Source organism: Podarcis erhardii, assembly GCF_964252035.2.
Source record: "Podarcis erhardii genome assembly, chromosome: 4".
Lineage (NCBI taxonomy): Eukaryota > Metazoa > Chordata > Lepidosauria > Squamata > Lacertidae > Podarcis > Podarcis erhardii.
In genome coordinates, this window is record NC_138508.1 from 84,637,922 (window position 1) to 84,665,872 (window position 27,951).

Consider the following 27,951-nt stretch of genomic DNA (forward strand, 5'->3'; position numbering starts at 1 on the left):
CAAAACTTGGCAACCAGCACAAAAGTGACATTTGGTTGAACTTGTATTCCAAAACAATCTCCAGCTGATAAGTGGAACAAATGAAGATTCATACCATAATTATTTTCCATTTTGGTCAGGTAGAAGAGAATAGGAAATTATAAACCTTTCTGGGCAAGGCAGACTTCAGTCTGCTGTCTCTCATTTGATGCCACAAAGTTTTCCTTGCAATTTCTGAGTTGGCCTCTACGCTGAAATGAAAAACCAATCCTCACTTTGTAAATATGCTATCACACTGTTTATTTGAAATGGTGCAGTGCTGCAGAAGACTCCCAAGACTGTAATTTGAGTTGCTGATCATAAACTGTCTAAGCCGTTCTTCTTTCCTGGTATTCACTTGCACTGAACCTGAAGATTAGTTTACAGTCTGTTATGTGGTCAAGGATATTTAGGACAAATAGGAAGAATCGTTGATAAACTCTTTCAACCAACTTTTTTCTAAGAAAATGATGCATCTTGTAAGTGGACTAGGAAAAGTATATTTATACTTGTTTAGATGTACAGCCACCATCTGTCTATGATTGTAATATTTTTACCTGCCTGTTAACCCTTTAGCTTTAGTAAGAATAGTAACATATCCTGTTAGGATTGTGAAATCTGCCAATTCAACTTGAAATGGAGGTTGCTATCATATACAGTATATGCACTGCGGGGGGCAGTGGGAATGGTATCAACATCACCTCAGGCATCATGCTAGAAGTGCAACCACACAATCCTGTTCTGCCATTCGTCCAGACATTACCGGGATTGGGGGTGAATTTTTGAAAGGCAGCGCTTTGTCCTGGATCTCAAACAACGAATCAATCTTAGACAAGTTCAATACCTTTTTGGTTTTCCTTATAAAAGTTCAACAATTTTGGAGGGTTTCAGAAAAGAAAAGCTCAGGGTGTCCTGGTTTTTTACTTTTTGAAATATGGAAGCCCTATGGAATTGTGAGAGATGTTGTGAATGAGCTTGCATTCCTGAGTTTGGGTTTATTATATATGTCAGTCTTAAACTGTATAGGCTAATCAAATTGGTGAGCATTTAAATGAACAACTGCAAAGTCCAATTTAACCATGGATTTATGGCTAAATTTATTTTATTTAATTTATTTAGGGCAACTCAGTCTGCTGGGTGGGGTAGTAAAATAATATAAATATAAATATAAATATAAATATAAATATAAATATAAATATAAATATAAATATAAATATAAATATAAATATAAATATAAATATAAATATAAATATAAATATAAATATAAATAATAAGTCTCTATTTTCATCGGAGAAATGTTGGAGGTTAGCATTTCCCACCATATTAACTACTGATTGCTTTTGTTCACTCCACTATGTTTATAAAATGTCAGAGGTTTATATGTGCAAGAACGTAACTGTTAGCTCCGTTCTATGATTTGTAACTCTGGAGGAAGGCAAACTTCAGCAGCCTTGTTATATACAATGAGACAAACTTGATACGTTGCCATAGTGGCTGCAGTGGCATCCACAGGACTTTCATACGGTAACCCTCCTGCTTTATGGCAATGTGAGGAAGCAGATCTAACCTGAGAGATCTTTACGGCTCCCTCGAGAAGGGCTTTGCACTCTGGCCTTGCAGAATTTTGCTGCATTTGCAACGTGCCACAAAGCAGTATCTTATTTTTAAAAAGCGGTTCCCTGGCAAAACGCAGCTCAGGGGTGCTATGCGCCGATGTGCCAAAACGATAGAATACTGTTCCACCGGAGTTAGGGAGCTGACAAACACGAGGGCGAGGCAACCTAACACCTTATTAGCATCATAAATTTTACACTGCATTCCAAGAACGACCCGTCTCATGTTTCTGGTTCATACTCTGGAAACGAATGCAGCCCTGGGAAACTTGTGGCTCGATATTATTCATGTAACGTTCCAAGTGCAAGGGGGGGGGGATTGCAATTTGGGACTGGTCTTTAAATTTGTTGCCGTTGAGCCAACAAGTGACTGGAGAGCTTTTGGCCTAGAATATGCAGCCTACTCTAAGGTCAGATTTTTATTACAGTGGATATAATACGATGATATGATACATACATACCCTTTCTGGTTTAGAAACCTGCTGGAATGCAAGTTGGGCAGAAAAGAAACAGGAAGAAATGCTGCACCTGTTCACATATGTTTACTATACGGTTTAAATTAAGCTTTCTGCAGTGTGATGTGGGAGGTACTTGCAGGCTGTAGCTTAGGGGCAGAGAACATGCATTGCATGCAAAAGCTCCCAGTTTTAGTCTGAAGCATCTTCAGGTAGGGCAAGGAAACCCTGGAAAACCACTGCCTTCCAGTTTAGACAATACTGAACTGGACAGACCAGTTCTTTTTCTTTTCTTTTCTGCTACTACAATTGATTTACAGAAGGGATTTTAACAGCGTAAGAGCATTTCCCAAAGTTCAATATCCATTTGTCTTTTTTCCACCTGAAATAAATAGAACTACAGCGGTACCTCGGGTTAAGTACTTAATTCGTTCCGAAGGTCCGTTCTTAACCTGAAACTGTTCTTAACCTGAAGCACCACTTTAGCTAATGGGGCCTCCCGCTGCTGCCACGCCACCGGAGCACGATTTCTGTTCTCATCCTGAAGCAAAGTTCTTAACCTGAAGCACTATTTCTAGGTTAGCGGAGTCGGTAACCTGAAGCGTATGTAACCCGAGGTGCCACTGTAGTGAAATCTCATCCTCTAAGGTTGTTCCATAGTTACCCACGGCACTTCCGGAGTGTCACTATTTGAACAAACCCACTTCCCTCCCATATTGCGGTAAGAAGAGTGGCAGGCTGCATATATACCATACATCTGAAGCACATGACTTCCCCCAAGGAATCCTGGGAACTGTAATTGGTTGTGGGCGCTGGGGATTATACGTCTGTCTGGGCTAAACTTCAGTTCTCAGGATTCTTTGAGTTTGTTTTGAATGTGTTAGCTAATTGAACTGGAAAGAGGGGGATAGAATTTATTGGTGCGAACTTCCTGTCCAGCAGATCGGAACGAGTGCTCCATAATTCCTCAGCACCATCTAATTCTGCCCCCTCCTAAAGAAATCAAGGTGAATACTAAGTAAAGAGGATGTCTGGAAGTCATTCATTGCTGTTCTTCAGCTGATGTTTCCCCTGTTCACAAAGACTGTAAGATCAGGCCAAGTACTCTCAAGGTTTGTGTCTCCTTTAGACTTCTGTATCTGCATGGTTATTATTTCTAGTTAAGCAATGTCTCAGATCTGCTCTTTCCACAGTGCTATTGGTACCTGCTCCTCTGTCTCTGCCACCACCAGATGAGCAGCTGCCAATAAAAAAAGGCATTATCTTTGCCCTGCAATCTTGATTTTCTCCACCCAATATTGATAATAATTTTGATTCATTTTATTTACCTTCTTCCATTACGTCACCGCAATATGTACTTGCTACACTGCAATCCCACTCCATGTGGAAATGTGTTTCATTCCTTCCATGCACATCCCAGCAAACTTACTGTTTGATAGACTTAACCAGGCATAGGCAAACTTGGCCCTCCAGATGTTTTGGGACTACAACTCCCATCATCCCTAGCTAACAGGACCAGTGGTCAGGGATGATGGGAACTGTAGTCCCAAAACATCTGGAGGGCCTATGCCTGGACTTAACTTACTTTACATAGAATAAACAAATGCATTTCTGAAATAATTCTGTCTTGTTTTTGCTAAAACTGCCCCAAGAGATCTCTATCAATATGTCTTGGACCACTGAAAGCAATGCATTTGAATCCTCCTTGCATACCACATTAAGCCTTTCTGTTGTTTTTGTAGTCTCCTGTATTTTTATTATACTAGACCTTTCATTTAACTGGAGAAGTAATGATCTATATTGCTGGTTTGCCCAACAATCTCTTGGCAGATAAGTAGAGGCTTGAAGAGAGACCTGGCATGCGGTTCAGGTAAGTTAAACATGCAGACATGAAACTTAAAAACCCCAAACCCTGCCTAGGAGCATCCCTCCAGTTGTTCACAGTGCACAAACAGCAAAATTTGCATCTTCACTGCATGCATTATAAAAAATACTGAAAATATTTGGCATCCTGCTTCAAAAACTTTTCACCTTGAAAGATACTTGGTGGGCTCTTCACTTTCTCTTTATGGATTTCTCTGCTAATGCTGTAATGAAATTAGTTCTGCTTCCCCCCCGCTTTATCTGCCTAAACAGCTGTTAGGATAACCAGCTCACTTTCCATAAGCCTTAAATACCATATTACTCTTCTTTGCCAGATTGGAAATAATGAGATCAAAGGAACAACATATCTGAAATGCATGTTGGTTTTCATTGTTAGCTCTGCTGGTAATATTTCACCAGTGGGGCCAGTGACATCGCATGAGAATCGGAGAGGGGGAGAGTTCTCTGCTAAAGCCAGCCATTCTTTCTACCTGCCGCTTCAGTGCTATTAATAGACAATTTAAACAACAGCTCTCAAGGTCTGCCAGATATAAACATTTCAGATGCTTTTTTGTGCATTTACAACAAAACGGGTGACTTTGTAAAATACTATTTTACTCGGCATCCAAATCAAGAGTAAGACTGCCAGCTTTTTTCCTTTTGGGGCTCCCAAGCCTTGCTTACTTGTGAAACAAGGAACAATTCAGCAGGCACTGCTTTTCTCGATGTGGGGATCCTTCCTCCCCCTCTATGCCCCCAAAGCATGCTGCAGGCATCACAGGGCTCTCCCCCCCCCCATGTGCCAGGAAAAGCGAAAGCTAGTGAATTATGGTATGTCATGCATCCATTAAAGGCGCAGGAGCCCTTCCAGAACAAAAGTTGGCAACCCCAAACATTTTGCAGAACCATTTTTATCTAAACATCGGTCATCCCAATTTCCCACACGTTCGGAATAAAGTTGCTGTGACATGTAAATGTTTCCAAAAGTCAAAAATAGGAAGGATCTATTTTAGAATCCAACCTATTTATTTGCTAATGCATAGTTAATCTTGAAAGAAAGAAAGACAGAGGATTGGGAAGTGCTAGTCGGAAAACACGAATCCTCCTCTTCCCCAGGCAGCTCTGCAAAGTTTAATTTGCATTTCCCCCCAGATGTTGGCTTCTGGTAAGAACCTAATTTAGCACCATAGCACGTAACAAGATGCATGGGAAGTTTTCTGAAAAGCCCTCATCCATCTCTGTGAACCAGTGAAGACAAGAATGAGTCAAAGCACCCAATATATCACAGAGTTAAAGAGCTGTCCAACAGTGATCTCCATGCTTTCAATTAGCACTGCCTCCATAGGAACTCCTAAGATGGCGTACCTTTCTAAACACACCGACACATATCACCTGCCGTCTGTTCAGCAGCTGAACTCTCATAAATCCTTGCATTACAGTTAGACTCATACAGCTTATTTGGCAGAAATAAGGGCCTGTGTTTTGAAGAGCACATTTCCCAAAGGGGTATCAACACCATTAACCCAAAGTCTGCACTGGCTTTGTATTTTCCTGTCGGAGAGATTTCCGCAAACAGCCAATTATGTGGGATTCGGCCATCCACTTGGATTCCTAGCCACATGCCTAAATAAGGAATTGCACTTGAGGGGCAAGAGATGGCTATTCACATCTCTCAGTTCATAACTCTGGCATTGGTTCAGGAAAAATTTAGGCTTTGGTCATAGGAGTTTGAGCAATGCTCTGGTAGTGTGACTTGTTTATTGATTTATCCCCAGCATAAATTTGACATTGTGGTATCCGGGTGACTAAAGATCTAAAAACTACTGCGTGTAATGTTATAGGAGTTGGATAAATATATGCAGTGCAATTTCCATCTACAGAAATGGCCTCCCGCTGAAACATTCATAAGTTTTAAATGCCATTCCTACATATTAGCCACATTTTCTCAGAATGCCCGTTCAAATGCGAGCTTCTTAGCACAACCAATAGGTCAGGAACTCATAAACCCACAACATTATAATTTAGGGAATGTAACATTTAACCCATTCTCCATCCACCATGATTTCATGCCACAGTACTTTCTCATTTTATTTAACGGTACTTTTCAAACTTTCCACATTTGGGGAACTCTTCTCCATGTTATATGGTCTGTTATCAAACCCTTGCGTGCAGCAGAGAATTCTGGGTTTCTCTTCTGTGGCACACAGTGAATTGAGAGTCTCATGCTTCATTGCCATCCTATGGGAATTGACAATATTCTCTTGAACACACTAAACATTCCAAGTGGATGGCTCAGTTGGTTAGAGTGCGGTGCCAGTAACAACAAGGTTGCAGGTTTGATCCCCGTATGGGAGAGCTGCATATTCCTGCATTGCTGAGGGGTGGGGGTGGACTAGAGGATCCTGAGAGCCAGTGTGGTGTAGTGGTTAAGAGCGGTGGACTCGTAATCTGGTGAACCGGGTTCGTGTCTCCGCTCCTCCACATGCAGCGGCTGGGTGACCTTGGGCTAGTCACACTTCTCTGAAGTCTCTCAGCCCTACTCACCTCACAGAGTGTTTGTTGTAGGGGAGGAAGGGAAAGGAGAATGTTAGCCTTTTTGAGACTCCTTCGGGTAGTGATAAAGTGGGATATCAAATCCAAACTCTTCTTCTTCTTCTTCCAAGTCTACAATTCCATGATTCTGTGATTCTCCTGTGGGCTGCCTATTGTAGAGCCCGCCCAATATATTTTGATGTTCAATCTTACTTCCAGCGACAATGGGACAGTGTCCTCTACCACCCCTGAGACCAGCAGAATTGTTTAAAAGGTGCAGGATACACCAGAGGGCTGATCTTGCTGCTCTCTCAACACCTCCCATCATCTATGGCTGATAAGGCTCCTCACTTTGCTTACTGATAGGGCTGGCCTTGCAAGGCAATGATCAGCAGTGGCAGGGAAGCTGCCTTTCAGGGAAGCTAGTCTGCAATGACTAACCTCGCTGAGAAATCCCTAACCAGCTTCTTGGGAACCCCAAGGGAAAGGGCTTCTCCCAGCCAAGCTTGCAAACCACTTTTCCAGTAGATGTATTAGATCAGCTAACGGAAGTGCTACTCATTCATTTTATTGTTTCGCTGCTTTAATGAGAGTCCGGCCTTGTTGAAATTGGCACCCTTAAGAGTAGATGCCAAACAGCTTAGCGATTAAGAACTGATGAAGGTAGCGATTTAAAGGAACACTTTCACCAGGGATATTTGTAATTCACACAAAATCAGAGAAGCAGCTCCAACTGGGGGCTTCGAGAGCTAAATCCCAGCTCTTTCCTGGTCCCTTTCTGCAATTCTGCTATTCCTTGACATGCACACCCAGCTTCATCAACCCCCTCCCCTCAGCTGGGAGGATGAGTCATCTTTGGTATTCCGGAGATCATGCAACATTACAGTTAAAGTGGCCACCTTCAGAATAATCAACAATGAAACCATATCTAGCATTCTTCTTTAATATTGTTATTGTTTAGTCGCTTAGTCGTGTCCAACACTTTGTGACCCCATAGACCAGAGCACGCCAGGCACTCCTGTCTTCCACTGCCTCCCGCAGTTTGGTCAGACTCATGCTGGCAGCTTCAAGAACACTGTCCAACCATCTCGTCCTCTGTCATCCCCTTCTGCTTTTGCCCTCAATCCTCCCCAACATCAGGGTCTTTTCCAGGGAGTCTTCTCTTCTCATGAGGTATTGGAGCCTCAGCTTCAGGATTTGTCCTTCCAGTGAGCACTCAGGGCTGATTTCCTTAAGAATGGAAAGGTTTGATCTCCTTGCAGTCCATGGGACTCTCAAGAGTCTCCTCCAGCACCAGAATTCAAAAGCATCAATTTAATATTAGGAATGTCAACACACACACACCCCCGCTGCCTCTCCTTATAATCCTAAGTCCCACCGAGTTCCCAGGTGAGTATTGGGTTGCAGCCTCAATCTCCATAAAGATTACTCGTGTTTTCCAGAACATGTAACTGTTGCCCGTTTCATTCCTAGCATATTATCCTCATGTTGTGTTACTCCCATCATGCACAAATAGCTTGACGACGTGAGGTTTGCCAAAATTCTGAGCTAAATCCCCAGAGCATCTCTGCTGGGCCCTCTCTTTCATCACCTCTGGAAAAATACGATTCACAGAAAGCAAATGTTTTTACAGGCAGCAATGAAATTAAACGAAGCATATTGTTTAGGTTTAGATGCTCTCGGAGGAAAATACGGCATCATATCCAGTGCTTTCCCTAGTTGGTGGGTGGGGTTCGCTGTAGCTTCAGTGACTCCCTTGATTAGATACAGGTGTGAATGAATGAGAACAACAACAACAACAACAACAATTTATTTATACCCCACCCATCTGGCTGGGCTCCCCCAGCCACTCTGGGAGGCTTCCAACAAAATATTAAAATACAGTAATGCATCAAACATTAAAAGCTTCCCTAAACAGGGCTGCCTTCAGATGCCTTCTAAAAGTCTGGTAGTCGTTTATTTCTTTGACACCTGGTGGGAGGGTGTTCCACAGGGCAGGTGCCACTACCGAGAAGGCCCTCTGCCTGGTTCCCTGTAACTTGGCTTCTCACAGTGAGGGAACTGCCAGAAGGCCCTCGGTGCTGGACCTCAGTGTCCGGTAGAATGATGGGGCTGGAGACGCTCCTTCTATTTGCATTTAAAAACAAACTTAATTTGTACTTTCCCAAACAACATGCAGGGACACGGGTGGCGCTGTGGGTTAAACCACAGAGCCTAGGACTTGCCGATCAGAAGGTCGGCGGTTTGAATCCCCACGATGGGGTGAGCTCCCGTTGCTTGGTCCCTGCTCCTGCCAACCTAGCAGTTCGAAAGCACGTCAAAGTGCAAGTAGATAAATAGGTACTGCTCCGGCGGGAAGGTAAACGGTGTTTCCGTGCGCTGCTCTGGTTCGCCAGAATCGGCTTAGTCATGCTGGCCACATGACCCGGAAGCTGTACGCCAGCTCCCTCGGCCAATAAAGTGAGATGAGCGCCGCAACCCCAGAGTCGGTCATGACTGGACCTAATGGTCAGGGGTCCCTTTACCTTTAAACAACATGCAGAGCAAACACAGCCATTCTTCATAATTTGCACTTACCAGAATTTCACATCCTCCAACATTTCTCCAATGGAAAATAGGGACATCTTAATAAGAATAAGAATAACATAATGATAGTAATACCCCACCCATCTGACTGGGCTGCCCTAGCCACTCTGGATGGCTTCCAACATATATAAAAATTAAACATATAAAAATTAAAAAGCTTCCCTAGAAAGGGCTGCCTTCAGAAATCATCTAAAGGTTGTTTAGTTACTCAGCTCTTTGGCTCAGCGGTCGCATAACTCCATACCCTCCAACACTTCTCTGATGAAAATAGGGATGTCCTAAGGAAAAGCAGGACATTCTGAGATCAGATCAGAAAACCAGGATGGCTTCTGTAAATCTGGAACTGTCCCTGGAAAATAGGAACACTTGGAAAGCCTGGAATGCAGGAATGCAGTTCCCCAACCAGGTAACGTAGTGGAAAAATGCATATACTAAAAGGTTCAGATAAGTGCATATATTAGTGAAAAGAACATACAAAAATGCGCAGGTTTCAGGGAATTGCGTCGCAATTACAAAAGTCACATTCAAAATGTGTACAGAAGGAGAAATTCTCACAAAAATACTGATGAAGTTGCACAGCTTTTTTAAAAATTGCAAACTGAAGTGAAAATGTGGAGTAGATAACTCAGACTATAAAGAGAGAGAGAAAACCTGAAAGCAAAATTGGCATATTTGCCCATCCCTAGGTAAGGTAAGGGATGAATGGATTACCCCAGGCTAGTAGTGGGACAGGAGCACTGCTTTCTTTCTAGGTTGCAGAGGAAGCAAGCCCTGCACCCCTGGGATAAGGCATATCCAAACTTGGCCCCCCCCAGCTGTTTTGGGACTACAACTCCCATCATCCCTAGCTAACAGGACCGGTGGTCAGGGATGATGGGAACTGTAGTCCCAAAACAGCTGGAGGGCCAAGTTTGGCCATGCCTGCCTTAGATGAATTTCTGGAGCTACTCATTTACCTTTTAGTGGTACATCTAGTCTCTTGGCACATTGAGATCTGGTTTATATGTGTTGATCTTTGGAAGATCAATGGAGTTAGACTACTAGACAATGCAGAATTTTGCATGGAGTTACATTATTCCCGCTGTGAGTTTGGTGCAGAGTCCAAAAACTAACACCGCTCTTATAGAGTTGCTCACGGATACACGTTGATCGCATGGGATGTAAAAGGGATCTGCAAGCTGTTGCCTAGCTGCAGGTACAAACACAATCTATTCTTCAGAGCAGAAGGAAGAAGCCACTGCAGAATTGCACTTTTTGGATGAATTCAAGAGCAATCTCAGGTTTGGACATGAGAGACAGGTTGGGCAGGCTATAGTCAGAGAGGAGCTGGGAGGCCTGCCCTGCTAAATCTTCCTGCTTGCCCCTTCCCCAAACAATGCTTAAATTTATTACAGAAATTACTTCTCAAATGTACAGGAGATATTATTTGGAATCTGCCTACCATGAAAAGTCATGAAACTAGCACCAGAAGGAAGAGACTAAGAGGAAGGAAGACTGACAAGTCAAGACTCAGATGGTAGGCAGAATTTTCCTACCCGGCCAATGAGATAGCAAAAAACAACCAAACCCACTCTATGGCTCTATCAATTCAAGAGCAATCACTGTGTCAGGGAAGTGGGGTTCAGTAGTCTCTGCTTGCTGGGCCGAGGAAGGAGTCACTTAGCTGAAGCTGAAGCAGCAGCAGCAGCAGCAGCAAAAGTGTTGCCTGTTAAGCAGATGATGTTCATACTTTTTCACACAAAGCCTTCTCAGATGTTAAATTGTGGGCAATTTCAGACATCCTGTTTATTGAGCATTCATCCCGATTTGTTTGCAGGGAAATTAGGCAATGTGGAGTATTTAACGAGCATCTGTGCCAATCTGTTTGTGGGAAGTTTGTATGAAATTGCGCAAAGAAATGTTATCCCACACATTCCAGTGCATTTTCTCATCACTTTTCATATCGCGAAAAGTCTGGTCTTTTAGGGAAGCAGGTTTGTTGCACAGGGCCTCTCAGTTAACCACAATTACACCACCAGAGTTTGCTGTTGCATGGCTGAAGTTGAATCCCACCTCAAAATGGCAACACCCATATCTAGCATTTGCTGAGTGTTTGCTCTGATGGTTCGCGGGGTGGTCCCATGGCCACGAGTATTCATTGTAAAACGTTTGTATGTCTTCACATCAACAATTTGTTCATGTCACATTTTTTAGTGCAGTTCTCCATCGCTGTACAAAATGCAGATAGATTATTTGGGCTACTATAGAAGGAACAAAAATGTTGGTGGAGCAGTAATCCACTTGCTCACTTGGTTAGGTCAGTTGCCGGGGGACAGTGCCAAAACTAAAGGCGTTTAGCGATGAATTTTGCCTAGGGCGAAGCACCATTGATGGTCTCAGCCCACCAGCCAATCCGCAATGAGCCTGGGTTCTCCGGCCACCTCCCCATAGATCCAAAGCAGTTTTGCTTTTGCCTTTGTTTGCTAGTCCATGTCTGTGGGGGTGCCCAGGACAGCTGCTTTGGGCTGTAGCGCCATCTCCTCTGTATCCCTTTGCACTCCTTGGTGGTGGACAGCTGCCTCTGGGAGAATTTGACTAGATCCATCATGGGCAGACAGACCCATGGAGTTACCCTGAAATCTGTGCGTTCAAAAGATGTGGTAAATGAATTACACAGAGCCCGTTAGGAACGCTACTCTCTGTACTAGAAAACAGGGCACACTCTCTGTGTACAAATATTTCTTGTTCCAGTGGCATCAGGTGATAAACCTGAAGGCCCCTAATGCTGGAGCTGTGCATGAGGTCCAGGTCCACTCTGTGCCTAGGTAGGAGGCTGTTCAGAACAATCTGCAGCATGCCTTGAATTCTGCGAAAGAACAGCACACTGCGAACATAATACATAATGTGTACGTTACATACCGTACTCCCATTGATAGGTACTATGTTCTTTCTTTAAAGCACTGGCAACAAATACCCAAAATACCAAAATCTGAACAAGCAATTCATCAACAACAAAAAGCCTGATTACAACAAGAAACAAATGGTTAAACCAGAAAATGAATCATCTTAATGCAGATAACACCTTAAAAAATATTCCCAACTTGGGGAATTTGGTCCTCTTTGGCCCAGAATAGAGATTGCTAGAAATTCATGGCACGCTAGCTCATTTTAAAGATACAGTCAACAAGACACACTCAATTTTACTGTCCTGAAATCTCTGACTTGGCTGGGGAAAGAAATGCACAACAACTGGTGCCAGGACATGAGGAGAAAGGGAGTAGGTTAAAAGCACGTGGTTTCTCCCCCCAAAAATTCCAAATTGTATCAAAAACTTAATTCTGCAGTTAACATATTCTAGATGGGAAGTGATGAGTGGAAACATGAGAATGATTGATCCCATGCCAATCCCTACACAGGCCACTGGGGGGTTAGAGTAGATAACATTTGAGGTTCCTCCCGACTCTCAAAATCTATGATACATAGATCCCTGTTTAATTTGACCTTGCATTATTAGAATGAATGGATGTCAAATCTACTTAAAGCTGCTTCCTTGTCCTTGGATATTTTTATGTTAGAGAGAAACTGTTTTCTCTCCATACATTGAAAATTATGAATTGGAGCTGGTGAATCTATCAGTGGCCGATAGCATGCTGGAATATACAGCTCTGCGATAGATATTAAGGTGTAGTTTCTCCGCCGGGATGTTTATTGGGAGACGTGCCACTGATTTTAATATACCCATAACATGCACATAGCAAGTCATATCAGTTAAGTTCATATCATAATCGTCACTTACTACTTCAGCATAGAGAACACAATGAAGATGGCTCGGTTTACTTCCACTAGCCTGTATGCAGAGAATGCAACCCATGACAGGGACTCTCTTCATTCAAAGGTTTTTATCCCTAAATGGTCTAGGGCCCGCCCCCTTCCCCAGTACCCACCCCCCACTTGGCACACCTTCGCTATAAAAGGCACTGAGCTGGTTGAAAAATCTCTCAGCTTAGGAATTGGATCCTCGGAGTCTGGATTAATTACAACTTTCCAGGTAAAATGGTAACCTTAGCCTTTTCGTGGGGATGGTCAGTGAATGAGCTGAGACTTAAAGGGATGGGCATTTTGAACTTCATGTTTATTTTTAATATGTGCGATGTATCTTCGACAAGGGGCACAACAGGTGGTGGTTAGATCAAGCAAGATACGTAGCGGGAGACCAGGAACATATCGCTTGATAGCAGCAAGCTTAAATTCAGCGGGAGATTTTAGAATCCGAAAGACTAATGAACGGACCAGGAGATTTATTGTGAATGGAGGACTCTGTGGCAGGCCCAGGGCTATGAAAGCACAGCTTCCAAAGCACGCAGAGCTCACATGAACACATGAGGCATGCAAGAGAGAAAGTGAGAGGTAAAAAGGAGGAGGTGAAGTTAGGACCGGGTTATGTGATGAGCCTGTGAGTTATGGGCACAGTTCATGGAACAGGAGCCGGTCTGTGTAAAGCTCATTGAAATTTCCCATTCATTTCAACGGGGCTTCTGCACAATACCTTCCCTGTGAACTTTGCCCAGCATCACTCGGGCTTTTCTGTCAGACATGCTACTAACTCAGGAACTTGAGAGGATGGTTTCTCGAGTGGCACATTTATCCTTTAAGGAGGTGTTTTTTTTCTCCTTAACAAAGTGTTTTTCACTTACTACTTTAGCTGAAAGTGACTTGACTTCACGAGGTTCTCTCTTGAGCAGAATGCCACACTCACTAAGATCACAAACTGCACTTGCAAATGGCAATACATCTCCCACATGAAATTAAAAAACCTGTTCGAGTCTGGATAGAGATTAAATGATTAGGAAACAACTTTGAATGATTATTCCAGAGGGGTAGCCTTGTTACAGTCTTTTCTAGCAAAACACTCTCTCTCTCTCTCTCTCTCTCTCTCACACACACACACACACACACACACACACACACAAAGAGAGAGAGAGAGAGAGAGAGAGAGAGAAAGAGAGAGTGTTTTCGGTGGCACCTTAAAAATAAAGGCCGTAATCTAGTCTCACTTACTTGGGAGTAAGCTCCATTGGCTTCAATAGGACTGACTTTTCTGTAGACCTTGTTAGGATTCCAACGTAATCTGTTTCCATTGTCACATAAGCTTTTGAGGACACCTAGTGGCCGCTATAAAAAACTAAGGTTCAGGGGATTGGCTGTCATAAATAAGTGCAGAAAGGCCGTGTTCTGTCAGCTTTGCAGGTGAAGGTAAACTATATGCTAAGCTTCTTTCAGCTGTTAAGTGGCTGGTTTGAGTAGACCCCCCCTAATCTGGCATTCCAGGTATTTTCCTGAATTATGTGCTCTGGAAACGACAGAGCTAGTTTTGGGAAGTGAATTGATGGCAAGGACCATTATTAGGGAGCAGGTGAAATATTTTGGACAGCACCTGCTGCCTATATGGCTTCCACTGTCGGAGGCAGTCCCAAACTTCTTTGAGCTCTTTGGTGGTGGAGCAAAATACGAATGTCAGAAACAAAAACCAACTGTCTGAAGATTTTCACTGACGGAAAGGTCTTAACTCTGGTTTCTGGTTTTAATGTAGCATGTGTCATGTTTTTGGTACTCAACTTCTTCTTTTCCTCAGAGGGTAAAATGAAAAAAAGTCGGGAACTATCCTCCCCCTATCAGAAACCTCATGGTTTGTTTGTTTGTTTGTTTGGTGGTTTCTTCTGCAGCATTCCTGCTATGATTTCTACACAGCACCAGTTCTTCCATAAAGCAGACCAAGGAAGGATGGAGGATGAGGAACACCTGGAGGAAGGAGACAATGGCTGCTCCCTTGCATCTGACTCAGGTTTCCCTTTAAAGACAGTATCGCTTTCGCCCACTCAACCCTACGCAAGTTTTTTTTCCTAAATCAATTGCTCTCATCAGCTCCCAAGTATTAAATAAGCAACCCTGTTGTCGTTTTTGTCCTGCTGCAAAATGAGTCTTTGGGAACACTTGTCCTTTATGTTTTCAACGAGTATGTACAATGCAATTCATGCACAATGCAATTCACGCACAATGCAATTCACGACACCAGCCTCCGCACATTTATTCAGTGGTTATTCTGCGTAGGATTTCCGACTAAGTGTTTTATGCTGCTAGAAAGTAAGGAACAGCTGAATCAATTTATTTAAGATCATTTAAATGGTTTTCAGGGAAATCAGGGGGGCTTGAGGGCAGCCTGCCTTGAACCCTTAGAGTTTCCAGGCATGCCGATACAGTGGTACCTCAGGTTACATGCGCTTCAGGTTACAGACTCTGCTAACCCAGAAATAGTGTTTCAGGTTAAGAACTTTGCTTCAGGATGAGAACAGAAATCGTGCTCCGGCGGTGCAGCGGCAGCAGGATGCCCCATTAGCTAAAGTGGTGTTTCAGGTTAAGTACAGTTTCAGGTTAAGAACGGACCTCCGGAACAAATTAAGTACTTAACCCAAGGTACCACTGTACTCAAATTTTGGGCTGAATTTGCCAAGGGATGCCAGGATGACTGTGTTTATCTCAGACAGTGGTCTACTAGAAGGAGTTCTTTCTTTGAAGGACTGTCCACACCAAGTTTAAAAATAAATAAAAGGCAAGAAGGAAGAGAGGGCTTTGTCCTATGTTGCAGAATGAATAGGCAGATGGGTCTACAGCCAGAACCTTTCCAATTATGATGAGATGTATTTAAATTACTTGTTGTTGTTGTCAATTTTTGTACCCCGCCCATCTGACTGGGTTGCCGCAGCCACTCTGGGCAGCTTCCAACATGATATACAATAGCGCAACAACAACATAACGGAACCGAACACAATTCAAAGTGTTAGTGCTGACCTTTAAAGCCTTAAACGGCCTTGGCCCAGTATACCTGAAGGAGCGCCTTCACCTCCATCGTTCAGCCCAGACACTGAGGTCCAGCTCTGAGGGCCTTCTTGCGGTTCCCTCACTGTGAGAAGCCAAGTTACAGGGAACCAGGCAGAGGACCTTCTCTGTAGTGGCACCTACCCTGTGGAATGCCCTCCCACCAGATGTCAAAGAGAAAAACAACTACCAGACTTTTAGAAGACATCTGAAAGCAGCCCTGTTTAGGGAAGCTTTATAACAGACCACTGTATTTTAATACTTTGTTGGAAGCTGCCCAGAGTGGCTGGGGAAACCCAGCCAGATGGGCGGGGTATAGATAATAAATAATTATAATTATAATTATAAAGGTCCTGATATAGGGCTGCCTTCAGATGTCTATAGAAGGTTGCATTTACAGCAAATCTTTCTGATTTTGCACCTATATATATAGCTTAGCATATGCAAATCCATGCCCTCTTTTGGGAAGGCTGCATGACAGTATATTGCAGAAGTGCCTACCATAAGATGCCAGCTTTGAGATAAGTCTACATAAACATATTTTTGTGTCAGTGTATTGCAGGGAACTGTATAGGCATGCCAAGATTTGCAGCTCTTTGTGAGACTTTTTACCAAGATTGGCTTTCTAAGCACCCACAACAAAGCGCAGCCCATTTTGTTTAAATTCCTGAACCCTCTTATGTTCACAGTTGACTATTGCTGACTTCTCTCCCCGCAGGGCTGCCCCGCGTGTTCAAAATATTACAGAAATGGGTTCCTAAGGCCTCTCCCTATTTTGACAAAGAACATTACTGCTACGCTGGCCACCAGATCACCATTCAAGAGTCCATCGAAAACTTCGGAGCCGTAGTATGGCCTGGCGTAAGTTTCACACAGGGAAATAATACCTCGTGAGTAAGCTTCTGTAAGATAATGAAGCATCTCGCTTTCCTTGATACCTTGTTTTAGGATCTTAAGAGATGGAAAGGTCATCAGAAGGCTATGTCAGCCAAGCCACTGCTCTTCCTTTGCTAGCGTTACTTATGGCCTAAGGTCTCAGGACATTTATGGGGGTAAAAGTCAACCCTGTGCCCATAAAGAGCAGTACAGTTTCAGGTTAAGAACAGACCTCCGGAACAAATTAAGTACTTAACCCGAGGTACCCGATACTGAATATGTAGTTAACCCACTGAGCAAGATAAGACTGCATTCTGAACCTCCCTACAGTCCAGGATAGATTAAATGGATTCATTGAATCTATGGCTTTACACGTCCGCAGATGTGATACCGCTGCATGGTTAATCAATGCTACATTAGTACTGAATAAGGCTAGGCGATATCTGCTGTCCAAAATCGTAATATACCACCAGCTAAACCCTGCCAACCTAGCAGTTTGAAAGCACATCAAAGTGCAAGTAGATAAATAGGTACCTGTGCCGATCACACAGGGTCCCCGGACGTTTAACGGTCTACTGATCCCTGTGCCACCACTGTGCTCGCTTCCCTGCGGCCACCAACCTGTTACTCTCAGGTACACACTGAGTCCAGACAGTTGTTAAAATCGAACCAAATAAACAAGTTTATTTTATAAGTATTAACAAGTTTATGGTTTCTCAGATAATATTCTTGTCAGCTTCTTAACTTTAGTTTCTTTACTGGCGTATACCTTCCTAATACCTTCTGACTGATTATCTCAACTGTTTGACTGACTCCTCTTAACAGATTCTCTGACACCAGACTAGCCCAACCCAGAGACTTATTCTCTCAGTCTCTTCTCTAGCTCTTCTCTAGCTCCAGACTGACTTCTTAACAACTCTAACTCCTCCCCTTGGGTTCCTATTGGTTAGTCATTTTACAATTAGTTAACCCTTTTCCTTATGAACCCAGTAGGATGTCATACACCTAGGAGGGCAAACGCCACAGTACCGCTCCGGCGGGAAGGCAAATGGCGTTTCCGTGCACTGCTCTGGTTTGCCAGAAGTGGCTTAGCCACACTGGCTACATGACCTGGAAAAACTGTCTGTGAACAAATGTCAGTTCCCTCAGCCAGTAAAGCGAGATAAGCACTGCAACCCCAGAGTCATTGGCGACTGGGCTTAACTGTCAGGGGTCCTTTACCTTTTTTTAAAAAAAACCTCTGCGATATGGAGGTATATTACCTTGCCAGAAAGGAGGTGGGGAAGAAGTTTGTTGTGGACCATGGAGACAATTAGCTTCACTGTGCACAGCTTCTGCCCCGATGATCTCTCTACATGCAGCTCCCGAGAGGGCCACTTCCTTCCCCCCACTATTTGTATCTCCCCGACAGGTAAACGTGTAACCCCATCAAAAGCAAGCGATCTCCCATCCACCTGGTCTAGGAAACCACCAACAGTGCCGCCGTCTTATCTGGATTGAGTTTCAGTTTGCTGGCTCTCATCCAGTCCATTACCGAGGCAAGACATCGGTCCAGCCCTTCCATTGCCTCACCTGCAGATGTCCCTCATCCATGATCTGATTATGGATGAGGAGGCTGATCTGCCATGTATCACTGAAACCAGGGTGGGTGATCGGAAATTCCAAAACTCCTCTCGTGACTTTAAATTCAAATAGGTTCCAGGCAATGTATCAATACATCGCCCAGGCCTAGTACTGAGCGCAGTAAGGAGGAAAAAGCACTGGGGAGGCTGAAGCGATTAATCCATCACAACCCAGCCTTTCCTCTTTCATCATTTGCTTTGGGACTGAGCTTGCATTGAACTTACTACACAGAGGGTATCGTTGGTGATTTCGCATACTGAAATCATGGGATGCACATGCACACACACTATTGCAGCTAGATTAGGTTCTAAACATTAAAAAGGTAAAGGGACCCCTGACCATTAGGTCCAGTCGTAACTGACTCTACGGTTGCGGCGCTCATCTCACTTTATTGGCCAAGGGAGCTGGCATTTGGCCGCATACAGCTTCTGGGTCATGTGGCCAGCATGACTAAGCCACTTCTGGCGAACCAGTGAAGCGCACAGAAACGCCGTTTACCTTCCCACCAGAGTGGTACCTATTTATCTACTTGCACTTTGACGTGCTTTTGAACTGCTAGGTTGGCAGGAGCTAGGACAGAGCAACGGGAGCTCACCCCGTCACGGGGACTCAAACTGCCGATCTTCTGATTGGCAAGTCCTAGGCTCTGTGGTTTAACCCACAGTGCCACCTGCGTCCCTTTCAACAACTCCCAAATTCTGAAGACAAATTTAATTTTTTTTAGGCTCTTGCTCTGTGTCAGTACTTGGAATCAAATCAACAGGAAATCAGTCTCCGAGACAAGAAGTTACTTGAACTGGGAGCTGGGACAGGCCTGGTGTCCATTGTGGCAAGTATACTAGGTTGGTAATTTGCTAAAGTGTATTGTGTGTGTGTGTGTGTGTGTGTGTGTGTGTGTGTGTAATTTGCTTCTTGCTGCACATTTTACACACAGTTCCTACCTATTCACATTACCCAGTACTCTCTTGAGTCCCAAACATTTGAGTAGCATTTTGACAATGCTGTCTACCCACAACTTCCTTATAGACAAAGGATACCATACGAAGCCTAAATTGGGCTAACAGCTTAATTTGTGAGTAACTGTAATTACAAAAAGCATTCTGAAATCTATTTTCTTTGTGCCTTAACTTCATTTATCTGGCAATGAATATAGCCAAGTGCAGTAGGAGACAGTCTAAAACAGGCTTTGATTTCCCAAAAAAGAATTGCTCCATTTATTAACCTGTAGGTGTTGCCCAAACGACTTTGCTAGTCTGAAATAGAACCTTTCAAAAATGTTCTACAGATACAAAACTTCCAGCTCGTCTCATCTATAGTAAATTCTCCTTGAAAATGTGTCAGTGCAGGAAATGGATTACAGTGCTAGTCTTGGGATTTCTATGATTTGTTCTAGCCAGAGGGTGTCCTGCAGTTTTATCCAGAGACTGCAATGGCTGCTTGTTCCTGCAGAGGACAGGAAGACTAGCGAGTCAGTAATGATTACATCACTGAACAGCAAAAATGTAAACAGTGAACTGTCTTGCCTTTCTTCAGGTTATCAAGGAAGACTAATTATTTTTATTCTCTTTCAGGTGCTTTTGTGACAGCTACTGACTTGCCCGAGGTCCTTGAAAATATGGAGTTCAATATTTCAAGAAACACACGCAACCTGAACGTTCACAAGCCCGAAGTAAGAAAGCTGGTTTGGGGAGAGAATCTCCACACAGACTTCCCCAAATCAACCCATCACTATGATTTTATTGTGGCTACTGATCTTGTGTACCACCACACAGCTCTTGAAGCTCTGTTAGTCACCATAGGCTACTTTTGTCAGCCTGGGACAATCTTGTTATGGGCAAACAAATTCAGATTCAGCACAGATTACGATTTTTTGGACAGAGTTGGCCACATTCTCAATATCACGCAGCTAGCAGAATTTCCAGAGTCAAATGTCAAGTTGTTCAAAGGCACAGTAAGGGAAAATTAAGATGCGAAAGAGTGCCAGAATCTAGAACAGATGCAGCGTACAAGTTTACAAAGCAGTAGTTTTTAAAAGATGTTAATTAGCCTCTTCTTCACAACAGCCTAGTGCATTCAAGTTGGCTTTGGGGTTCTATTTCCCAGTAATGGGTAATCCCAAAAAGCAGGACCGTACGCAACGGGGGTCAAATAAGTGGATTTTGGTAAATGCCCTCCTGCTGCTTACGCAGCTGTTGCCCCCAGATGATTAACATGTTCAACCACCACCAAACTGCATCCTTTTGGAGCTACCCACGATGTTATGCCCTAGGCTTTTCCATAAAACTGATTTAATTGGACTTGAAAGCTTAACCCCACATCCTGTTGCTAGAAACAGAAAGGAGAGAGGACCATTTTACTCCGTAAGTCCCATGTGACTACAGAAAGCAACTCCAGTAACATGACTAAGCTGTAGTGTAATGAAGGCATAGCACTTCAGATTAAAATGTAGGGTTGTGCTTCTACAAGGATAAACCAATTCCAGGTAATGGGGCTACTATGCTATAGCTTTATAGAGTCCTTTTAAAAGTCCTCTGGTTCTATAGCAGTGCCAAATTGTTGTCTCAATAACAGGCATATATCATATACGCTGTGACCAATATGCTACAATGCTGAAATGTAACTTTTTACTTGGCCTCCATGAAGTCATATAGACTAGATTGTGTGTCCTCCCCTCCATCAGCTCTGAAAATAGCATTTATTTCCTAATGCCTCCCTTTAGGTACTCTTGAAAAAATTAGGACAGATCTCAGCTTTGTTTAATTGTTTTTATTATTAACAAAATTAAAAGTATGAGAGTGCGCACGTTTTTGATCTTGAAATTTGAACATTTATTTAGCAGTTTTACATTTCCCCCCCGAAACATTATTAACATATCTGTATGTATAAGTTTTACAATACCTGATTTAAGTGTTAACTGACTGTTTATACATGTATCAGTTTATCCGATACTCTGCAACACATGGATATTTGAGAGCATCTCCGAGTTGAAGATATTCAAGAGCACCTTTTGCACCAGCAATTCAAAATACATTTGCAGTGAGTGTGAAAGTTTTTAATTTTAAAAATTTCAAAATGTAAACTCTTGCAAGTGATACTGGTAATTAAATTCCATTACTGTTAAGTCTAATAAATAAGGTTTTAGCTACTCCGAAGGAGCTTTTTATTTTTTTTAAGGCCTTCATACAATTGAAAACTTCAATGTTAAAACCCTGCTCATTGTAAAAAGAACCGCTTGTACAGGCTTGTGGTTAAAATTACAAACAGTTAAGAACCACATACACATGCAAGAAACCTTCTCATCTTCATTTCCTAATCCTTGGAGCTGGCTATTTCGGAACACCCATTGCCAGCAATGCGATGTATGCAAAACATTTTGTTCGTATGTTTTTATTTCTAGGGCAACTAAGAGTTGCACCCAGAAATTAAATATCTAAGCCTAAAGAGGCTCCCTGATGTCAGGAGCCGAACCCTCACACAACCCCCTTGGCCTCTTGATTAATAACACACGATATAAGCATTCAATAATGGATGAAAACATGCATTCCAGTAATATAATGTACTGTATCTTTATATCCAAACAACGTAAGAACATCTCAGATTTACAATGGCAGCAATTTCAAAACACACAATAATCGGGTGGATACATCACGGGAAGCCAGTTTTCAGTGAAAGATGCACAGTGTGTCCATCCAAGCAACTTCATTAGCTAAAGAAGAAAAAAATTAAAGTACACTTTTACATCTTCCACTATCAAAGTCTACTAAAAATGTTGACTTTTTAAAAATTGCATTCTATTAAGTAGCCAAAGGGGGAAAAAATATTACATATGAACAAACCTGATTCTCTACCTTTTTGGGGGGAGCTGTAACCTTTTCATAAACTTCCAAAAATACCAACGAAACTTGCATGCAGCTTTGAGTTAGCCGAGGTAATAATGAAGATTACTTACCAGTATGCAATTCTTCAAGTTTTCTTTGGTAGGTTTCTCTTCCGCAAGCTTTGTTGCAAATTTGAGACCTCGGCCGTACATTTTATTTACCAGGGCGTGCTTATAGGCAAATGGTAAAACCTACAAGGGGCGCAAAATAAAAGGGGAGATTTGTAAGCCAGGAAAACATCTTGGTCTCCAAAGTTTACCAGCCCCTGTTCTATTTCAGACTTGACACCAGCAGTGCAAGAGGTGTGGGGAAGCACAAGACCGTTTCTAGGTGGCTGAAGCTGCCCTAACGCTAACCATTCCTTAATGCTGCTAAAGCAAAAGCTGGGAGGCTGTCGGATCCCTCCAAAATTAAATATTTGTAAGAAGAGAAGTTATTTTACATTGTACCATCATGCACTTTGCAGAGTATGCAAGAGGACAGGTCTCTGGCCCCAAAGAGCTTACCATTTCAAATTCAACACCAGGGAAACAAGGCAACACTATTTCAGCTACACGTGCTTAACTTGAGCTTAAAAAGGTAAAGGTAAAGGTAAAGTGACCCCTGACCATTAGGTCCAGTCATGACCGACTCTGGGGTTGCGGTGCTCATCTCGCTTTAGTGACCAAGGGAGCTGGCGTACAGTTTCTGGGTCATGTGGCCAGCATGACTAAGCCGCTTCTGGCGAACCAGAGCAGTGCACGGAAATGCAGTTTACCTTCCCGCCAGAACCTATTTATCTACTTGCACTTTGTGCTTTCGAATTGCTAGGTTGGCAGGAGCAGGGACCAAGCAACGGGAGCTCACCCCGTCGCGGGGATTCGAACCGCCGACCTTCTGATCGGCAAGTCCTAGGCTCTGTGGTTTAACCCGCAGCGCCACCCACATCCCAACTTAAGCTTAGTTACAGGAAAGCAGCAATTTCCAACACTTTGCTCTCCCGATGCTTTGGGCTAGAACTCCCAGCAGCTGCATGATTCACTGGATTGGTGAAGGCTGCAACAGGGCCATAGAACTAGGTGACCATGCCTTACAATAAATGCACAGAGGTGGAGGAGCCAAGAGGGGAATCATCATTGCCTGGATGGCGAGGCTTGAAAGTGGAAGGTTGCACAAAACCATTTCTGGCCTGATGTAGCAAGACGATGCTTACACTTATGAAAACATTCACGATTTTAAAAACGGGACTATATTTTTCTGCAGATTTGATTGTATGCTTTTGTTATCTACACTCTACAGTATGAAAAATTGTAAGGCTTTTGTCCAAAAAACAAACAAACCCCATGAAGTTGGCTGTGGCGAGTGGCTGCAATCCTACAAATCTGGATTAAAAACCAAGAATAACCAATAAATAAAACCAATAATAAAAACCAATAACTAATAAAGATTTCTGTTATTGTGTTGGCATTCTCTGCTGTGTATGAATACACAGTTTTACCAAAGGCTAAAGTTGAGACCACACAGAAAACCAGTCTGTATAAACAGCATATGAAGGATTCCCTCCTTCCGTTATAGGAATCTAATTTTGCTCCCCCACTTCCATTTACCTTGGTGTCAAACAGGTCAGTCCATTTGGTTATTTCCCAGAAAGTTTCTGCCAGAGCATCCAAGCCACCCTCCTGCTGGTCATCTTTAGATTCTGCATCGCCTGACACAGCCCCTTCTTGGGCCTGAAACTGCAGGATTTGGTCGGACAACGCACTTCCTTTCCGACAGAGAGCATCCACTAACGTAGATTTCTGCTTGTCCATCTCACTAAATGGGAAGCACACAAGAGGATGACAGCATTTGCAGTGAAGCATGCCCTTTTTATATAAAAAGAGAGTCCTGAGCCGCACAAACTGAATAATAAATCATTTATAATGGGTGTATATACAGGGTCCCATCTCCATTACTCCCAAATATTTCAACAACTGGTTATTTTATATACATGCCAAAACTCAACTATCTATTATATTTAGACAAAAAGAACACAAACTGCTACGTTGCAAGGAAGGCACAAGTACCCTAAATAAATATTGATTTTATTTTGATTATGCATTTTGTGATTTTATATTTTGATTTCCTGAGACCTGCAGTTATAGGGCAGTATATAAATTTAATTATTTACTACTACTACTACTACTACTACTACTACTACTACTATTATTATATTTTGTGTGCCCCACCCATCTGACTGGGTTGCCCCAGCCACTTCCAACATACATGAAAACAAAATATAACATTAAAAAAACTTCCCTATACAGGGCTGCCTTCACATGCCATCTAAAGGCTGTATAGTTAAATAATAATAATTCAAGATTCAGGTAGGTAGCTGTGTTGGTCTGACGCAGTCAAAATAATAATTCAGTTATTTAAAATACACAGTGTTCCTATTTGGGCATACAGAATTAATCTGCTACAGTACAATCACAACCTATGCGAATTTAGCTTAACAATAATAATTTTATTATTTGTACCTTGCCCATCTGACTGGGTTGTCCCAGCAACTCTGGGAGGCTTCCAGCATATATGAAAACCATAATAAAACTTCAAACATTAAAAAAAACTTCACTATACAGGGCTGCCTTCACATGACTTCTAAAGGTTGTATTGTTACTTATCCCATTGACATCTAGCATGTGTGATTTCAGCTTTACGAAGTTGAAATTGCGCAAATGAAATGCACGGAAGGCAGAGAGCTTAAAAGCTCCTTTTGCAAAGGGTTTTCCCGAAGTAGAAAGAACTTTTAAGCTTTCCAACTGGCTTACTGGGCTGTGGGACGCTTTTGTGAGATCTCATGGAAACTCAGATGGCCATGCAAGGTCCCTTGAGAGCATCCCAGAGCCTGGTAATCTCTCTGCCTTGCTTGCGGGGAGGGTCAAGGCCTGCCTGGTACACAGCTCATGTAAAAATGCTTGCAGTTTGCTTTCAAGCACACATGCTTTTGCAAAAATGAGCCAAGTTCTGAGAATGGAAAAAATTAGAAAGATATGGGAACAGCTGGAAATTTGGCAGTTGACAGGGATGACTTGTACATATAAAATAATAAGGGAGTAAATGAATAAATGGAACCCGACAATCTCATTCATATATGGAACAACAGATTTAAGGTCAGATCGCTTGCTGCTCTAAGGGAACCGAATTTCTACCCATTTATATAATTCATTTAAATGTTTGGTGTTGAAATCTTTAAAGGTAATTCATATAGTTATTTAAGATATTGATACTTAAGACATGTTTTAAAAAGATGGTGAAATACAACTGATGTCAAAGGTTTTCAATTAATATATAGGGCTATCAAAAGCTTTAAATAAAAGGATGTGTTGCATTATGCAATATTCTTACTAGCAAAACAAATGTTGTGATCTAAAACATCTGGAGGGGTGGGGGAGGCTGAGTTATAATGTATTCCCAATGCAAGATTTCTGGTCTTAACTCAGTCCAGTAATTATTCTGAATATTTCAGCGTTCTGTACTGAATAATAGTTCACAAGATGCTGCTTAGAAAACCTGTGGATTTCAATTCTGAACTTAAGACTCTTGCCTGATTGCTCATGCAGATCATGGTCTCTAACTACTTACAACACCCATAATAAAAATCCCAGCCACTACCATCTATTTCATACTAAAATTTAGGGCAGAAGACGCTTCAATTCAAAGCTGCTTCTAATTGTCACTGGCCACAATCCAACACAAAAAGTTCAACACATTAAGGCTCACTGCAACAAATGGACATTATGTTGGTTGGTGGCCACTGTTGTCCTATCAGGATCACGAAATTGATCTTTAAAATAATTTCAGCTTTAGAGTAACGTCATCTTTGAAGCTACAAAGTGGGGACAGCCTTAGGCTAAGTTGCAGAAATAAGATGCAAGGAAAAAGTATTTACTGGTTAGGTACTTTTTTATAGTAGCAGCATCAGGTCTGGGATCTGTCTTCATAGCGAGATAAATGGCGAGGGCTGTTTGATCAATATGTGAGATAACCGTATTAGCTGCCTCAATAATGTCGCTCAACCTTTTCATTCTTTCCTAGTGGAAACAAACAAAGCACATTGCATTATTACTCATGCATAAAGAGACATTAATGCTAACATATACAGTCATTCAATATCTCTGTCATGGACCCAATAACATAAGATCAGGAATCATGATGCACAATATTGGGGGGACACAAAGCCCTAAAAGAAGAATATGTTTCTATGATTTACCAGTTTAAGTTCTTGCTGCAATACTGGGATAATAAAATATTGCTGGTGGTTACTAGTTTTCAGCAGTATTGGAGGGAAAGGCCAAAGAGGTTTATGTAACGCTGGATTAAAGATCAACGCTCCTTAAGAATCTTGGGCCACTTTAAAGACTAACAGGCTTACTATGGCATAGGCTTTTGTGGACAACTTCATCAAATGAAGGAAAGGCAATCCTAAATTGGGAAACTTATTATTTATTACATTTATATGTAATATAAATTTATATGTAATATAACTGGACGGCCTCGGTCCAGTATACCTGAAGGAGCGTCCCCACCCCCATCATTCTGCCCGGACGCTGAGGTCCAGCGCCGAGGGCCTTCTGGCGGTTCCCTCATTGTGAGAAGCAAAGCTACAGGGAACCAGGCAGAGGGCCTTCTCGGTAGTGGCGCCCGCCCTGTGGAACGCCCTTCCAGCAGATGTCAAAGTGATAAACAACTACCTGACATTCAGAAGACATCTTAAGGCTGCCCTGTTCAGGGAAGTTTTTAACGTGTGATATTTTACTGTATTTTTGGTTTTTATGGAAGCCGCCCAGAGTGGCTGGGGAGGCCCAGCCAGATGGGCGGGGTATAAATAATAAATTATTATTATTATTATTATTATTATTATTATTATTATTATTATTATTATATACCACCTTTAAAGGGATGCAGGTGGCGTTGTGGGTTAAACCACAGAGCCTAGGACTTGCCGATCAGAAGGCCGGCGGTTCGAATCCCCGCGACGGGGTGAGCTCCTGTTGCTCGGTCCCTGCTCCTGCCACCCTAGCAGTTCGAAAGCATGTCAAAGTGCAAGTAGATAAATAGGTACCGCTCCAGTGGGAAGGTAAACGGCGTTTCCATGCGCTGCTGTGGTTTGCCAGAAGCAGCTTAGTCATGCTGGCCACATGACCTGGAAGCTGTACGCCAGCTCCCTCGGCCAATAAAGCGAGATGAGCGCCGCAACCCCAGAGTCGGCCACAACTGGACCTAATGGTCAGGGGTCCCTTTACCCTTACTTTATACCACCTTTATCATCCAAGGATCTCAAGGTGATGTACAGGATTCTCCCCCTCCTCATTTAGTCCTCACAACAATCCTGTGAGGTAGGGTTAGGCCAAGAGATGGTGACTGGTCCAAAGTCACCCAGTGAGCTTCATAGCTGAGTGGGGATTCAAATCCTGCTCTCCCAGGTCCTTGCCCAACCATTACGCCCATGTTATGTACATATATATGATGGTGAATTTAGGGGGAACGAAGTCTGAGGGGAGGAAAATGCAAGAGGATTACCAAGCAGATAATTACCAAGAAGCAAACAGGGCAATGTTAGCGATTATAAACATCCAGGTATTGAGAAGCTAGTTTAACACATGTAGCATGATAAAATTGTATGATTGTAGCTTG

The 27,951-nt window shown here is 42.7% G+C and overlaps 3 protein-coding genes across 10 annotated transcripts in view; 1 reads left to right on the top strand and 2 right to left on the bottom strand.

Annotated features, from left to right (window-relative positions):
- TEX30 (testis expressed 30) overlaps positions 1 to 12,904 on the bottom strand; it is a 40,078-nt gene extending 27,174 nt beyond the window's left edge. The window contains exon 1 of one of the 2 annotated variants that reach the window (XM_081858358.1): positions 12,843 to 12,904. The gene's annotated coding sequence lies outside the window, so the exon portion shown is untranslated. Of the gene's footprint in view, positions 1 to 12,838 lie in introns of both variants that reach the window. The other variant, XM_081858359.1, reaches the window with a different exon arrangement.
- Positions 12,905 to 13,003: 99 nt separating this feature from the next.
- On the top strand, positions 13,004 to 21,570 carry METTL21C (methyltransferase 21C, AARS1 lysine). 5 transcript variants are annotated; one of them, XM_081858312.1, is made up of 7 exons: positions 13,004 to 13,094; positions 14,770 to 14,888; positions 16,638 to 16,780; positions 19,143 to 19,260; positions 19,812 to 19,886; positions 19,990 to 20,087; positions 21,356 to 21,570. In XM_081858312.1, exons 2-7 carry the CDS (start codon positions 14,780 to 14,782, stop codon positions 21,404 to 21,406), a joined length of 594 nt encoding a protein of 197 aa, XP_081714438.1. In that variant the 5' UTR covers positions 13,004 to 13,094; positions 14,770 to 14,779; the 3' UTR covers positions 21,407 to 21,570. The 5 variants fall into 5 exon arrangements, with proteins under 5 accessions (XP_081714438.1, XP_081714435.1, XP_081714439.1 ...); XM_081858309.1 differs by having other exon boundaries at positions 19,990 to 21,570; XM_081858313.1 differs by lacking the exon at positions 19,812 to 19,886.
- TPP2 (tripeptidyl peptidase 2) overlaps positions 21,170 to 27,951 on the bottom strand; it is a 44,432-nt gene continuing 37,650 nt past the window's right edge. For 2 of the 3 annotated variants that reach the window (XM_081857984.1, XM_081857985.1), the window contains 4 exons: positions 26,218 to 26,348; positions 23,883 to 24,090; positions 22,368 to 22,487; positions 21,170 to 22,124 (listed from right to left, as the gene is read on the bottom strand). In XM_081857984.1, coding sequence (XP_081714110.1) covers positions 22,035 to 22,124; positions 22,368 to 22,487; positions 23,883 to 24,090; positions 26,218 to 26,348 — 549 coding nt within the window. In that variant the 3' untranslated portion in view covers positions 21,170 to 22,034. Of the gene's footprint in view, positions 22,125 to 22,367; positions 22,488 to 23,882; positions 24,091 to 26,206; positions 26,349 to 27,951 lie in introns of those variants that run through there. The other variant, XM_081857986.1, reaches the window with a different exon arrangement.